The sequence below is a fragment of the Theropithecus gelada genome, chromosome 14 (genome assembly GCF_003255815.1).
Source record: "Theropithecus gelada isolate Dixy chromosome 14, Tgel_1.0, whole genome shotgun sequence".
Lineage (NCBI taxonomy): Eukaryota > Metazoa > Chordata > Mammalia > Primates > Cercopithecidae > Theropithecus > Theropithecus gelada.
The window spans coordinates 69,345,692-69,362,580 of record NC_037682.1 but is presented as its reverse complement, the minus strand read 5'-3'; the positions used below and the strand labels follow the sequence as shown (position 1 = coordinate 69,362,580).

At 40.1% G+C, this 16,889-nt stretch overlaps 1 protein-coding gene across 4 annotated transcripts in view; it reads left to right on the top strand.

The window, feature by feature from the left end:
* PAK1 (p21 (RAC1) activated kinase 1) overlaps nucleotides 1-16,889 on the top strand; it is a 148,387-nt gene that overhangs the window by 79,167 nt on the left and 52,331 nt on the right. For 3 of the 4 annotated variants that reach the window (XM_025356772.1, XM_025356773.1, XM_025356774.1), the window contains exons 2-4: nucleotides 2,927-3,137; nucleotides 15,081-15,181; nucleotides 15,687-15,834. In XM_025356772.1, coding sequence (XP_025212557.1) covers nucleotides 2,948-3,137; nucleotides 15,081-15,181; nucleotides 15,687-15,834 — 439 coding nt within the window. In that variant the 5' untranslated portion in view covers nucleotides 2,927-2,947. The remainder of the gene's footprint in view (nucleotides 1-2,926; nucleotides 3,138-15,080; nucleotides 15,182-15,686; nucleotides 15,835-16,889) is intronic. The other variant, XM_025356771.1, reaches the window with a different exon arrangement.

The following is a 16,889-nucleotide window of genomic DNA, read 5'->3' as shown; positions in this document are numbered from 1 at the left end:
GAGTTCACTGTGAGCTAGATACCATCTAAAGTATTGTTGGATTGCAAAGATGACAAAATTGGGCCCAATATTTGAGGAACATTCTGGCTCCTAGGGAAGACATACCTGTAAACAATTACAATAGCAATAATAAAAGGGATAACCTAGAAAGTTAGCCATTGCTTTGGGAAAATGGAGGAGGGGGCACCTAACTTCTTGAAGTGATGACACATTTCCAAATGGGTTCATGGAAGAAATAACAATTGAATTAAGCCTTGAAGGATGAGTGAATTCACAGTTGAAGCATAGGGAAATTGGTATTCTAGGCAGAAGGATCAGCATGCACAAAAGCATAGAAGTGTAAAAGCTATGGGATACTTGAAGAAGTTGGAGAAGTTAGATGTAGATAGAGTGTAAGGGAAATTAGAGGGAGTGGTAGTGGTGAGAAATGAGGCTGGGTGCATTTGGTCAAATAACAGAGGGCCTCTAAAAGCAAGCTAAAAACATCAGCTTTTATCCTGAGATGTCAATGAAGGGTTTTTCATTTTGTTTTGTTTTCGGGACGGAGTCTCGCTCTGTTGCCAGGCTAGAGTGTAGTGGCGCGATCTTGGCTTACTGCAACCTCCACCTCCCGGGTTCAAGTGATTCTCCTCCTTCAGCCTCCTGAGTAGCTGGGACTACAGGTGCGTGCCACCATGCCCAGCTAATTTTTTGCATTTTAGTAGAGACAGGGTTTTACCATATTGGCCAGGATGGTCTCAATCTCTTGACCTCATGATCTGCCCACCTTGGCCTCCCAAAGTGCTGGGATTATAGGCGTGAGCCACTGTGCCCAGCCAATGAAGGGTTTTAAAAGTAGAAGAGTAGTGTGTTCTAAGGTTCCTGACAGCCCCTGGATAAAGGATTGCGGAAAAAAACTGGATGTGGGGGAATCAGTTCTTTATTAGAAATTGTTAAAAAAAAAAACAAAACAAAAAAACAAAAAAAAAAACTCCTATAGATTTTATTTATAGTATTTTAGGTAATTGATGTCTAAAGCGGTAGTATTCAAATCTGACTGGCATTGGGATCACTAATTTTCAAAATACAGAATTAGGCCTTAACTCAGCCATTCTAAATCAAGATTTATGGGGGCCAAGCCAGGATATCTATATTTCTAAAAGCTCTTGGTGATTATTGTGCTGGTTTTTTAAACTCATTACTCTCTAAAGTACTGTTGTGTTTAACTCCAAAGAGCTTATATTTTAAATAGTCATGGTTAAATGTATAATTTCTACTGCAGCATGGAAGACTAATGAGAAATATTTTTAACTCTGGATACATTCATATCTATCCATTGTCAAGGACATTTATTTATTTTAAGGTAATAACATATTTTCATTAAAACTATTGATAACATGTGATAGGGATTCCCCCCCATCTTCCTTTTTCTTTTCTTTTCTTTTTCTTTTTCTTTTCTTTCGAGACAGAGTCTCCCTCTGTCACCCAGGCTGGAGTGCAGTGGTACAATCTTGGCTCACTGCAGCCTCTGCCTCCCAAGTTCAGGTGATTCTCCTACCTCAGCCTCCTTAGCAGCTGGGATTACAAGCACCCGCCACAATGCCTGGCTAATTTTTGTATTTTTAGTAGAGAGGGGTTTTCATCATATTGGCCAGGCTGGTCTCAAACTCCTGACCTCAAGCGATCCGCCCACCTTGACCTCCCAAAGTGCTGGGATTACAGGCATGAGCCACCGTGCTTGTCCTATCCCCTATCTTTTAGATTTTATTCTACTGTTTCTCAGAAGTAGTGGAGATTTTGCCAGTAAATTCTGTACCATATTAGGACAGGATGGTTACTGCATTGACCGTTTTATGTTTTGAAGAAGAAAGCCAAGCACAGTGGCTCTCGTCTGTAATTCCAACTGCTTGGGAGACTGAGGCAGGAGGATTGATTGAGACTTGGAGTTTGAGACCCACCTGGGCAACAGAGAGAGACTCTTGTCTCTAAAAAAATTTTTTTTAAATTAGACGGGCATGGTGGCGCATGCCTGTAGTTCCTGCTACTCTGGAGGCTGAGTGGGGAGGATCTCTTGAGCCCTAGAGTTTGAGGCTGCAGTGAGCTATGATTGTACCACTGCACTTCAGCCTGGGTAACAGAGCAAGAATCCTCTCTCTCTCTCTCTCTCTCTCTCTCTCTCTCTGTGTGTGTCTCTGTCTCTCTCTCTCTTCTTTGTAAAGAACAAGGTAGAATTTTAGAGGAGGGAGACACTGGAGAGATTATATAGTCTCAGGGGTTAGCAAACTTTTGCTGTGAAGGGCAAAATAGTAAATATTTTAGGTCTGTGGACATACAGTCTCTGTTGCAACTACTAAATTCTGCCAGTATCGGGTAAAAAAAAAAGCCATAGACAATTTATAAATGAAGGGTGTGACTGTGTTCCAATAAAACTATTTACAAAAACAGCAACTTTGCTGACCCTTGATACAGTCCATTCCCGAGAGGGAAAGTGTAACTTGTCTAAGGTTATAAAATTAGAGGCTGGCAGAAAACTCACTATGTGGAATGCTGTTAGCAGTTTTATTTAATCTTCACATAGATGAAAAAATGAAACCTAAGAGGTTAAAGAATTTCTCTAAAGTTAGTAAGTGGTACTGGGATTCACACTTATTTTTTGCTAGACCAAATATCTGCTTTCAACTACATCGTAATGGTTTTCCATGCTCTTCAATGTCCCAGAATGGGAATGCAAAGAAAAGCAAGACATTGTGATTTTTCATTAGTGCTTGGCACATAGTAGGCATTTACATCAGTGAGTGTTAGCAATATCATGGCATGCAGTGGAAGGACTTGAGCTGAACCCTGAAGGAAGGGCTGTATAATTTTGATTCTTTGCAATTTTTTAACATGTATTTCCTTTTGGTCAACAATAATAAAGGAGTTATATTTTTCTTATTTCTGATTCTAGTAGCTGCTGCTGGTGGTGACAATGTCAAATAACGGCCTAGACATTCAAGACAAACCCCCAGCCCCTCCGATGAGAAATACCAGCACTATGATTGGAGCTGGCAGCAAAGATGCTGGAACCCTAAACCATGGTTCTAAACCTCTGCCTCCAAACCCAGAGGAGAAGAAAAAGAAGGACCGATTTTACCGATCCATCTTACCTGGAGATAAAAGTACAGTATTTGATTTTATTCTCATCATTTGTATGCTTTAAAAAAATTATTTTGGGTAACCTGGATAAAAGATCTGTCGTCTTTGACTTAATTTTCCTTTAATGCTTTTTTTTTCTGGTTAAATATTTCTCTTTCTTCCAACAGTGGCTGAAACCAAATGGAAAATAGACCTATTTTTATACTGTATTAACTATATCTGAGCAAAACTGTAAGAGAATAATTATGCTCTTGCCAGATTTGGGACAATCTGAAGTGATTTATTTATTTTTAAGTTCTTAAACTGTTTAGGAAGTCACAAAATGTAAGAAAAATTGGAATGTCTTTTTTTGGAATTTTTTTCCCCTGAATTAGTTTCAATTGGAAATGTTTTCTTTCCAAAATCTTGATTGCCTTTTCTTTATTCCGACTTCCTGGTCCCACTTTCAGGTTTGGGGACTACATATCAGTAAGAATGGCAAGTAACAGCTGAGAAAAGGATGCAGAGATAACTAGCATTTAGCATGAGTTTACTATGAATAAATTATCCTGGGCAGCCTCATTTCCTTTTTATTGATAAAACTTCTATTAATAGAAGAATAATCATAGGATGAATAGTGTTGATTTTAACACTGTTAATTTAACAGTGTATATGAAAAAGTCGCCAAGATCCTTGTAGACAAAGTTGTAAAATAAAGGTTTTGCTATCCACAACAGAAGATCACTTTTGTTTGATACCAAAAATGTTGACTTAAGTGGCTGTTGCTCTGAAGTAAAGTTCTCTCTCCGTATGTTTGTGGGCCCTGTTCTTATAGCGTGCTAAAGATACTGGCTTTCTGTGTGTAAGTAGTTATCATGAGCTTCTAGTTTAGATGTAGCTGGGTCACCACTTACCAGCTTTCTCATCTTAGGCATGTCAGTTAACTGCTTTGACCTTTATTTAGTTTCCTATTTCAGAAGTGAGATATCATTTCACAGGGTAGTTGTGAAGACTACATACAAAGTTCCTAATAGAGTAACTTCCACACAGAAGGTACTTAAATGTTAGTTCTCTGTCTCTTTACTCCTTTGTCTCTGTCTCTTTACTCCTTTGTCGATGAATAGAAACTGGGAGGCATAGCTAGTAGACTACATGGTAAAATCAGAGCTGAGATTCTGAAACAGTAGGGCAGATACAACAAGCACAATGGTGGATTGCAGAAAACATCTCATGTTGTAGAAAAAATATAATTGCCTAACTGCAGATCAGGGGAGATGGTAGATGGTAGTGTCATTAGCCAAATAGGAAACACAGAAAGAAGGAACAAATTGGGAGCGTTGGTGATTGGAGAGCAGGGAAGATGATGATTTCGGACACATAGCTTTTATATATAGATACATCTTATGAGCAGACTTCATGTATTGTAATGTTTGTTGTAAAAGTGAAATGAGACATAATGAGGACTTTTAATGAGTACATTGGGCTTATATCTTTTTGTGTATGAATCCTTCTACTCCACCTTCCCTTCCCTGTGGGTTTGGGGGGTTTGGGTAGAAAAGAAGGCCAGGCACAGGGGCTCATGCCTGTAATCCCAACACTTTGGGAGGCCGAGGTGGGAGGATCGCTTGAGCTCAGGAGTTTGAGACCAGCTTGGGCAAAATAGCAAGACCTTGTCTCTACTAAAAAAAAAAAAAAAAAAGATCAGGCATGGTGGTGTGTGCCTGTAGTAACAGCTGCTTGGGAGGCTGAGGCAGGAGGATTGCTTGAACCTGGGAATTTGAAGCTGCAGTGAGCTATGATCATACCACTGCACTCCAGCCTGGGTGACAGAGTGAGATCCTGTCTTTAAAAAAAATAAAATAGGCCGGGCGTGGTGGCTCACGCCTGTAATCCCAGCACTTTGGGAGGCTTAGGTGGGTGGATTACCTGAAGTCAGGAGTTCAAGATCAGCCTGGCCAACATGGTGAAACTCCATCTCTACTAAAATACAAAAAATTAGCCGGGCATGGTGTGGGCGCCTGTAATCCCAGCTACTCAGGCGGCTGAGGCCAGGAGTATCACTTGAACCCGGGAGGCAGAGGTTGCAGTGAGCCAAGGTCACGCCATTGCACTTCGGCCTAGGCAACAAGAGTTAAACTCCATCTCAAAAAAATAGATAAATAAAATAAAAGATGTGGATAAGTTGCTTAACTTTGATTTCCTGACTAATTCATTCATATAGTAGCTGCCAACTTACTTGGTACGAGGGCTATGATCTGAGGCAGTGTTAAATGCCCTGCAATCTTCTTCCACATATATAGCCACTTTCTTTATCCCTCAATTTAGATGTGTATTTATTTTTAATATTGTATCTTATCAACCAGTATTCTTGATCTCTATAAATAAATAGGCTTTCAGCTCAAGTGTCTACATGTAGTAAAAGAGAACTTTTTAAATTAAAAAGTTTAAATTGTTCTTGCTGACTCAAACTAGAAGGGTAATAAAATTCTCATCCAGTAGGCATCATCAAAACTAAAAACATTTATGTTTCAAAGGGCATCATCCAGAAAGCAAAAAGGTAACCCACAGTAGGGAGAAAATTTTCCCAAATTACATATTTTATAATGGATGTGTATCTAAAATATGTGAAGAAGAACTATTGCAAGTCAACAACCAAAAGACAAGTAATTTTAAAATGGGCAAAATATGTAAATAGACATATCTCCAAAGAACATATACAAATGGCCAAGAAGCACATGAAAGGATGCTCAAATCATTAACCATCAGGGAAATGCAAATCAAAACCACAATGAGATACCACTTCACACTCACTAGGATGGCTATAATAAAAAAGATAATAACAAGTGTTAGTGAGGATGTGGAGAAGTTGCAACCCTCATAATTGCTGGTGGGAATGTAAAATGGTGCAGCCTCTGTGGAAAACAGTCTGGCAGTTCCTCAAAAGGTTAAACATAGAGTTACCAGCAGTACATGAATGTTTATAGCAGCATTCATAATATCCAAAAAGTGGAAACAACCCAAATACCCCATCAGCTGATGAATAGATAAATAATAAAATGTGGAATATCCATACGATGAAATATTTGGTAACAAAGACATGAAGTTCTGATCCATGCCATGACATGGATGAACCTTGAATGCTGCGTTAAGTGAAAGAAGCCAGTTAAAAGGATCACATGTAATATGATTTTATTTGTAGGAAATGTCCAGCATTGGTAAATTCATAGAAAGAAAGTAGATTAGTGGTTGCCTAGGGCTGCAGAGAGGGAGAGGCAATTAAAACTAGGAGATGATTACTAAGAGGGGTGGGGTTTCTTTTTGTAGTGATGAAATGTTCTAAAATTGATTTTGGTGATACCTGTCCAGCTCTCTGAATATATTAAAAGCCATTGAATTTTACACTATATGAGTGAATTGTTTGGTAAGTGAATTATCTCTCAATAAAGCTGATTTTTAAAAAAGAAGATTCCTGTCTGAAACAGCAGATGGAAGCAGAGCCTTCGGACATCATTGGGACCTGAAGGGACAATCTTATGTGCTAAATGGGAAAGTGGGGGTCCAGATATTGGGATTATAGTCTTGGTTCTTCCATAAATTGGCTGGCTGATTTGGGTCAATTATTTCTCTGTAGACGTCAGTGCCTTCATCTAGAAAAGGAGAGAGAGCAGTAGGCATGTGCAGTTTCTTTTAGCTTTAGAATCCTATAATTACATAAATGAGAGATTGCAAAGGCGTGGTTAGATCAGGCTTGTCTATATAGGTGAGAAGAAACTAGGCCATTGTAAAGTACTTTATTCAGTGATGCAGCTCTAGAAAATCCTAGCTGAGTAACCCTAGGCTAAATCTGATCTGAAAATACATCTCATAACCTCAAGATCAAAACTGCATCTCTGTAGGTTGAGGGCATAGAGGTAGGAAACATACAGAGTTATAAGAATTTCTCGCAAAATGATCTAACAATCTTTCATCCTTTGGGTATAGATTTTCTATATTTGCCCTGGGCACATAGGTTTCATCCCTTTGCTTTAAGACCCTTGATGGCTATAATTAATGCATACATCAAAATGAAAGAAGTCTGAGGTGTTTTTCTTTTGTTTGAAACCTTTGATCAACCAGTAAGCTACTCAACTTAGTCCTAGAAGGATACACAGCAGTGTTGGTAGTCTTTGAAGTGGTATGCCCTTCAAGTAGTATTTGAGCATTTATACCAGCTGCATAGAGTTATGTCTAGAACTGGACTTGTAACACAGATTGAGTCCAGCTACTGACATTTGTTAACTCTGATTTATTTTTTAAATTTCATTTCAATATCCTTACTTCCCATTCACCCTATATCATTAGTAGGCTTTTGTCATTTGACATAGTAGATATAAAAGCATTTTCTAAACTAAAATGCAATACAAATAGGAGGTTTGTTTTTTAAAAATGGAAACCTCATTTATTGTTTTATTTGATACCTACATCAACTCATTTTTAGTTGGGGAGGCTAAGGCTTAGAGAAATGTAAGTTGCTCAAGGTCTCACAAGTGGCAAGTGGGAGGGCTGAGTATGGAACTAAGTCTTCCTAAATTATCTGTTCCATTGTCACATAACTGTCTCTCTTAGTTCTCAACCCTGATTACACATTGGACTCACTTATGGTGCTTTTAAAAAATACAGGGCAGGGTGCAGTGGCTCATGCCTGTGATCCCAGAAGTTTGGGAGGCCAAGGCGGGCGGATCACTTGAGGTCAGGAGTTCTAGACCAACCTGGCCAACATGGCGAAACCCTGTCTCTACTAAAAATACAAAAATTAGCCGGTTGTGGTGGTGGGCACCTGTAATCCCAACTACTCGGGAGGCTGAGGCAGGAGAATCGTTTGAATCTGGGAGGCAGAGGTTGCAATGAGCCAAGATCATGCCACTGCACTCCAGCCTGGGTAATAGAGTGAAACTCCTTTACAAAAAAAAAAAAAAAAAGTGGCCGGGCGTGGTGGCCCACACCTGTAACCCCAGCACTTTGGGAGGCCAAGGCAGGTGGATCACTTGAGGTCAGGAGTTCGAGACCAGCCTGGCCAACATGGTGAAACCCTGTCTCTGCTAAAACTAAAAAAATTAGCTGGACGCGGTAGTGGGCTCCTGTAATTCCAGCTACTCAGGAGGCTGAGGCGGCAGAATTGCTTGAACCCGGGAGGCAGAGGTCGCAGTGAGCTGAGATCACACCACTGTATTCCAGCATGGGTGACAGAGCAAAATTCTGTCTCAAAAATAAATAAATAAATAAATAATACTGATACCTGGATTCCATCCAGACTTTTGGAGTCAGAATCTCTAGAGGAGTTGTTTTGGGTCTGTAGAGAGATTTTTGGGAGATGAGAAAGAAGAATGATCTGTGGGCTGCAGTAATGGTTGAGGTTTGAGCTGCCAGCGGGTAGAATGTCTTTGGGCATTACCTAATGCTGACCTCTCTAGCATGGCTTCAGTATGTGCCTGGGGGATGCATAAATGATTGGAAAGAGAAGCTGTAATTGAGGGCCTGTAATAGGTGATGCTGAGTTGCAGAATTCCATGTGGGAAAGCCTGGTTCCTGTGGTTAGGATCTGGAGCCTTTGGTTTATTCTAAGAAGTCTTTCAGCATTTAGTTTGAAATCTTTTTCTGGCTGCATTTTCACAAGCAAAGTGGAATTCTCTGAGCTTGGGAAGAGTTTAGCAAAGTTAATTTTAACATTGGACTATGTCAGTGTTTATCTCTCCAAGTTTGGAACGTTTTACTGCCTTGAGCTCAGATTAGCTCCGTGGAGCCAATGAGAGGTGCTGCTTAAAAATAATTTTTTAAAAAAAGGCCAGTGATTTGTGCTAAAACTTTGATGGCTATACTGAGACAATGGGATTTTGCAGTGTCAGCCTCATTTCCCATGCTATCAGAAGGCCAAGTGGTCTAGGTCAAAGATAGGGTTAAAATTGGGATGGGTGAGGCTGGAAGCTTGTTTTCCCACTTTATTTTCTCAATCCCAAGATCTCTAGATACATGAAATCAAGATGATTCTTTCCTCTTTCTCACCTCAACCACAGTTTCTCTGTCTTAATGAATGGGCTGAGAAACCTAACAGTTTTTTATATTAATGACAACTTATGTTTGTAAAGTTCTTTAGTTTACAAAGCACATATATTTTCTGTAACTTAAAGAATTCTTTTTTTTTTTTTTTTTTTTGAGACAGAGTCTCACTCTGTCGCCCAGGCTAGAGTGCAGTGATGGGATCTCAGCTCACTGGAACCTCCGCCTCCTGGGTTCAAGCAATTCTCCCTGCCTCAGCCTCTCAAGTAGCTGGGATTACAGGCACCTGCCACCACGCCTGGCTAATTTCTGTATTTTTTAGTAGATGCGGGGTTTTACCTTGTTGGCCAGGCTGGTCTTGAACTCCTGTCCTCGGGTGATTCGCCCGCCACGGCCGCCCAAAGTGCTGGGATTACAGGCATGGGCCACTGCGCCCAGCCAAGAATTCTTAACACAGTTGTAGGAATCCTTATTTAGATATAAGTCTTCTGTCAGTTATATATGTTACAAATATCTTCTGCTGTGCTCTTAGCTTTTATTAGATTAAGTAAATTCCCCTGTAATCTTAGACAGATGCTTGGCATGATGCGAGATAGAATTTTAATATGGTCAAATTTATTAGTTATTTCCTTTCTAATGCTTTGTGGTTCTATTTTGAAATCTTTAGCTACTCAGAGACTTGATTTTTCTATTGAGTTTTCTATATTCATGTACATGAGCACATTATTTGTGTATTGTAATAGTTTTTTTTTTCTTTCTTTATAATCCTCCTTTTCTTTTTCTTGCCTAATTGCACTGGTTAATACCTTCAGTACTATGATGAATAGAAGTGGTGATGAGGAATACCTTTCTCTTGTTTTTAATCTCAGGAAAAGCTTTCAGCATTTTAGAATTAAGTATGATGTTTTTTCCAGAGTTTTTGGTAATTACCTTCTATAAGATTAAGTAAATTCCCTTGTAATCCTAGTTTGCTAAGAGTTTCTAATCACGATTGATATCACATTTCAGCAAATGCTTTTTTCTGCATTAATTGAATTGATTATATATATTTTCTTCTTTATTTTCTAAATGTAGTAAATTACATTCACTTTTTTAAAAAAAATTGAGATACAACTCGCATGCCATACAAGTCACCATCTTAAAATGTACAATTCTGTGGTTTTCGGTATATTCATAAGATTGTACAACCATTACAACTAACTTCAATACATTTTCATCGCTCCAGAAAAAAAACCCCATACTCATTGCAGTCATTCCTCATTTCTCCCTTCTTCCCTGGCAACCACTAATCTACTCTCTGTCTATGGATTTGCCTATTCTGGACATTTCGTATAAATGGAATTACACAGTATATGGCCCTTTGTGACTGGCTTCTTTCACTTAGCATAATGTTTTCAAGGTTCATCCATGTTGTAGCATGGATCGGGACTTCATTCTCTTTATGGCTGAATAATAGTATATGGATGTACTACATTTTATCTGTTCATCACTTGAGAGACATTTGGGTTGCCTTCACTTTTTGACTGTTATGAATAAGCTGCTATGAAAATTCACATACAAGTTTTTGTGTAGACATGAGTTTTCACCAGATTCCTGCAGACATATTTCTAGTCATCATAAAATATTTGCTACCGCAGCAGTAGTCCCAGGGATACTATAACCCTGGGATATGGGACCATCAGGATCCTGGGTTTGCTTTATTTTCTCCATTGTGTCTTCCCTCAGTCTGAAGCTCATAGTGCCTTCCTGCCTGCAATCATGTGCTTTGTGAATCTGGTAAGAGTTTATGAAATTTGGTTGACTTGCTGAACAGGTGGAAAGAAGAAAGAAAGATCACACTGTTTACTTCTCTTGGCCTCTGCTTATTCTGTTTCTTTTGGAAATGCCCTTTCCCATCTCGGTCTGGCTAACCCCTGTTCATCCTTTATGACTTCTTTCAGGTATTATCTTCTCCAGAAAAGTGGTTTATTACTTACCTTCATCTGTATGCAGAGCATGCACTATTGTCCTATTTTGCAGATTGAAGGCTTGAAACTCAGACTTTTCCAGGGTCACCCAGTGAGTTACTGGCAACCATAATACTGAATCCTTCCTCTGAGATTCTTTCCACTAACAGAAATTTCTTTTAATTCCTTGACCTCAGCTGTTTAGCTCCTGGGTTTGTGGTGATGAGCCAGTGAGACAATGACTGGCAGAGCTTGGTGAAGGGCTGTACACAGGTGAAGGGGATGATTGTTACTTCCCAGAAGGGATTAATTGGGTTCCAGGTGGCTCTAGGACTGTATGACTTCTCCATTTCTCTTCTGTATTCCTGCCTCTTGAATCCTGTTTTCTGCTGGTGATCCTCAACTGGTGAATACTCAGTCTAAATATTACACAGTACCAGGCCGGGCACGGTGGCTCATGCCTGTAATACCGGCACTTTGGGAGGCCAAGGTGGGTGGATCACCCGAGGTCAGAAGTTCGAGACTGGTAAACACGGTGAAACCCTGTCTCTACTAAAAATACAAGTAGCCAGGTGTGGTGGTGGGTGCCTATAATCTCAGCTGCTTGGGAGGCTGAGGGAGGGAGAAATTGCTTGAACCGGGGAGGTGGAGGTTACAGTGAGCCGAGATCATGCCATTGCACTCCATCCAGCCTGGGCAACAAGTCTGAAAAAAAAAAAATTACGCAGTACCCAAGCTAAATCCTGCCACCTAGATTTCCCCATTCCTTTTACTTCTCTCCTTTCCCACTTCAGCCAAGTCATTGCTATTTTTGTACTCCACTATGTTAAACTGTTATTTCAGTTAGTAGTTGATTCCAGTCAAATCTCAGTAGGGATCGGGGTATAATAAAGAGTGAAAGACTTGATCAGGTGGACTTACAGTCATGTGCTCTGTGAATCAGGACAAGTCAACTTACTTCCCTGGGCCTCTTTCCTCAGGGAATGGGATTACATGGTCTCTAGAATCACTCCCTAATACTTTCTTTATTTATTTTTTGAGACACAGTCTCACTCTGTCACCCAGGCTGGAGTGCATTGGCACAAATTCAGCTTACTTCAACCTCTGCCTCCCGGTTCAAGCTATTCTCGTGCTTTACCCTCTTGAGTAGCTAGGATTATAGGCACGTGCCACCACGCCCAGCTAATTTTTGTATTTTTAGTAGAGATGGAGTTTCGTCATGTTGGCCAGGCCAGTCTTGAACTCCTGATCTCAGGTGATCTGCCTGCCTCAGCCTCCCAAAGTGCTGGGATTACAGGTGTGAGCCACTGCGCCTGGCCATTCCCTAATATTTTCTAGAGTGTTCTTCAATCCAGTAAGCCATGTGCTGGATTGAAATTCAGAAGTATAGTGATTGTAATTGGAAGTGATAATTTTGGTCCTCAAGAAGCTTACATTTTGGATTTTTAAACTGGCAAGGAATCATATAAGACAGGAAATGACTAGATGCTTGGTGGTGTAGCAGACTCAGTGTCTTGGGAATTAACAGGAAGAAGAAAGGTCAGGAAATCCTTCCTGGAAAAAGTGGGACCTGAGCCAGTCTTTAAAAGATGGCTGAGATAGGGAGAAGGAGAAGAGAGCATTCCAAACAAGGAGAAGAAAAAGTGAGCAAAAACTTGGAGGTGGGAATGTGTGAGGTATATTCAAAGGTTGCAGGGTAAAGAGTGCTCAGTAGAAGCAGAGCTGACTTTAGCATTACCCTGTGTGTTCATGTATTAAATGATTCCATTTCCCTGGAACTCTTTTCTGTAAACTACTCATGCTTTGAGCTAACTTCCTTTTTGGGCGTCCTTTACTAAAGTTTCTTCTGCATTTGACAGTTCATGCCTGTGATGTATTATATAGTATATCAATTATATATAATAGAACTAATGTATAAACATGCATAGATATAAAAAATAAAAATTGAAATAAAACGCAAATATAATTGTACTTCCCTAAGTGACTAGATCAGAGGGAATTTAGAAACAGAAAGTAGTTCCAAAGCCCTGCCACATGTTCCAGTGCATTCTGGCTATGAGAAAGACAGATGGACTTATGTCATAAAGGACCGCTTGACTTGGGGCCCTGGTATACCCCTTAGCCTTGTCTTTCTCAAAGCAGCTGCTTCTGAGAGGGAAATTGCCAAGTACATAAATAGCTTAAACCCTAGCACTTGGCATGTAGGCAAATGGTTCTCATTAAGAGACTGAAGAATGAACCTTTGGAATCAGACCTGGGTTCAAATCCCAGCTCTCAGTAGCTGTATGAGTAAATTATTCAGTTTCTTCATCTGTAAAATGACAGTAGTAGTATTTATCTCATAGGATTGTAAGAATGATGGTAGTAATATCTATCTCGTAGGATTGTAAGAATGAAGAAAAATACTATATTGACATCATTTTTGTATACATAGCAAATTCTTAATGTCATTTCTTCTTATTACACTGAAGTATGTTTTCTTGATTCAACTTGAAATGTTTTAGGGGAGGTAAAATAGAATGTAAAGAACCTTGGCTTTGATGCCAGACTTTTTGGACTTTAATTACTTAATGATTGTAGGCAAGTCTGTTCCCAAATTTTCTAATCTGCAAGTAAAACTTGCCTCAGGATTGTGGTGATTGTATTACATGATATGTATGAAATACCTATTTAAAACTGTGGAATGCCGTCTCAGGAAGGAATCTTAACTGCAGAGCTTTGAGAAGGCATAGCTTCTTGTTTTCATAGACTCACAGAATGTAGGCGCTTGAGGGACCCTTAAGATCATCCAGCTCATACTCGCCCTTGTTTAGATGAGACAGCAGAGATCCTGGTCTCTCTCTCTCTCTACGCACGCACACGCGCGCGCATTGTGGTAAGGTAGAGGTGCAACTGGCTTGAACTCTAGACCTTTTTGTGTTTTCCTTCTCATTTTGCTACCTTTTATCAGGGTCATGCTGGGTCTGTGGAGGTATTAGAACTTCAGAATTTCTTTTGGTTAGTGTATTGAGCTCCCAGACAACAGGATTTTAAAATAAGGTTCACAGGTGCTGGGTTACAAGTGTTGTGAAAGTCAGGCCAGAGCTGCTGAAAGGAACATTTATTCCTGCCCTGGAGAGAATTTTTGTGTCTTAGGCAGATTCCTTGAACTCCTTGCCCAGTTGAGGTAAATGTCTGGTCATTTTTTCCTTTCTTCACTTACTGTCTGAGCACCTACTTTGTGCCAGGTGTGTGCTAGCCTCTGGGAAGCTGTGACTAATTTGACATGGCCCCTGCACTTAGAATTCAGTCTGGTATGGAAGATAAACACTTATAGTAGTCAATTACTATTACATATATTGGGTGCTATAGGAACAGAGAGGGTAAAGAACTGCCCAGCCTAGAGATCAAGGAGGGCTTCACAAAAAAGAAGACTTACCCTGTATCAACTGGGTAGTTACTGGTAAAACCAGGACTGTTAACTCTGACACACATTCTTTTTGCCTCTCCTTTTATTTTATTTTATTTTATTTTATTTTATTTTGAGACAGGGCCTCATTCTGTCGCCCAGGCTGGAATGCAATGGCATGATCTTGGCTCACGGCAACCTCTACATCCTGGGCTCAAATGATCCTCTTGCTTCAACTTCACAAGTAGCTGCCACTACAGGCATGCACCACCATGTCCAGCTAATTTTTGTATTTTTTGTAGAGACAGGGTTTTGCCATGTTGCCTAGGCTGGTCTTGAACTCCTGGACTCAAGCGATCTGCCTGCCTTGGCCTCCCAAAGTGCTGGGATTACAGGCATGAGCCACCATCTTACTTTAGTTCAACAAGAAATTAAGTCTTTAAACATGCATTGAGTATCTGCTCCAATCCAGGTCCATAATTGGGGTCTTCAACATATGTGAAATATTAATAGATAGACTTTGCCCTCTCAAGGAGACTACAGCGCAATAAAGAGCTAAAATAAGCCTAAAAACAATAATGTTCCTGTTTTTTATTTCCTTTTCCCTGTTTCTCTTGCAGCAAATAAAAAGAAAGAGAAAGAGCGGCCAGAGATTTCTCTCCCTTCAGATTTTGAACACACAATTCATGTTGGTTTTGATGCTGTCACAGGGGAGTTTACGGTAAGTCCTGGGTCACAGAAAAGTCTTTAGTCTTTTAGAGCTCTGGCTGTGCACTGTTAGATTTAACCCTTTCTCATCTTCCTGGTGCTTCTGTCTTTGCCTGAGACCCTGATTACAGTTTTCTCACATTCATCAGTGGGACACTTGCATCGCTAAAATTGTATCCAGAGAAGCCTTTCCATCTCCATTCTTTAAATAATAAACCTCTGTTAAGTGGTAGGCTTGGTAGCAGGCTCTGTGTGGGGCACTGATCATGCAGGAACAGCATCCTATCCTACCATCCTGGAGGTATAGCCTGGTGAAGGAGCAGACATCTTAAGAAATGACTAATACAATGAGAAAGATATTATAAAAGAGGCTTATGTAAACTCTGAGGGTATAGAGAGAAAGGAATGACTAACAAATGCATCTTTTGCTGCTAGCAAGTGTCAGAGTTAGCTCTGATGTTCTTTCAGGGTCCACTGTGATTGTGCCTTCCTGTTAGTCTTGCATGTCTCTCTTATAGGGAATGCCAGAGCAGTGGGCCCGCTTGCTTCAGACATCAAATATCACTAAGTCGGAGCAGAAGAAAAACCCGCAGGCTGTTCTGGATGTGTTGGAGTTTTACAACTCAAAGAAGACATCCAACAGCCAGAAATACATGAGCTTTACAGGTATGAAAACTGTGTCCCGGGCAGTCTCAGCAAGAGATGGTTTTAATCTGGATGGGAAAACTCACATGCCTATTGGTCTGGGATAAGAGAACAAAGTAGTTGAAAGAGTGGAAGTGGCACTTTAACTAACGTGGAATTTTGGAATTTGACAGCCAAGATGATGGACTTTGCATCAAACTTAAGTCTTCACTCTGACACTGCACATGTTTTTTTAAAAATAGTATGGTATTATATAGAGAGAACACAGATTTTGTGCTAGAAGGTCTAGATTCTGACCCTTACTAGATTCTAACAGTCGCTTCATTTCTTTGCGCCTCAAAATGGGAATAATTCCTATCTCAAGAGGCTGTAGTGAGAAATGATTGGGCACAGTGCCTCACGCCTGTAATTCCAACACTTTGGGAGGCCGAGGCAAGAGGATCGCTTGAGGTCAGGAGTTCGAGACCAGCCTGGGCAACATGGCAAAACCCTGTCTCTACAAAAAATACAAAAATTAGCCAGGTGTGGTGGTGCATCCCTGTGGTCCCAGCTACTTGGGAAGCTGAGGTGAAGGGATCACTTGAACCTGGGAGGTGGAGGTTGCAGTGAGCAAGGATCACACCACTGCACTCCAGCCTGGGCAACAGATTGAGACCCTGTCTCAAAAAAAAAGAGGTTATAGTGAGAAATAAGTGAGCCGACAGATGTGAAAGTTCTTTATAAGTTGTAAAACATCACCATAGAAATGTAACTATCATTATCATCATTATTGTTAATATTATTATTAGTTATTTAATAACACTAATAATGTATGTCTTCCTCAGGGAACTAATTTTTATTAGTTAAATGAAAAACAGGCCATTAAATAATAAATTTCTTTACATGTACCCTCAGTAGAAGGGACTATATTTTTCAGAGTGTTTTTAATAGCAGAATTGGGATTAGAACCCAGGTCTCCTAATTCCTATACCATCACCTTTTGAATTTACTGCTTGCCCCTAATAATGTTATTTGGAGGCTCTCCTTCCACAGAGGACCAACTTTCTCCCTTGTTTTGCAGGTGTGAGAGCCAAAGA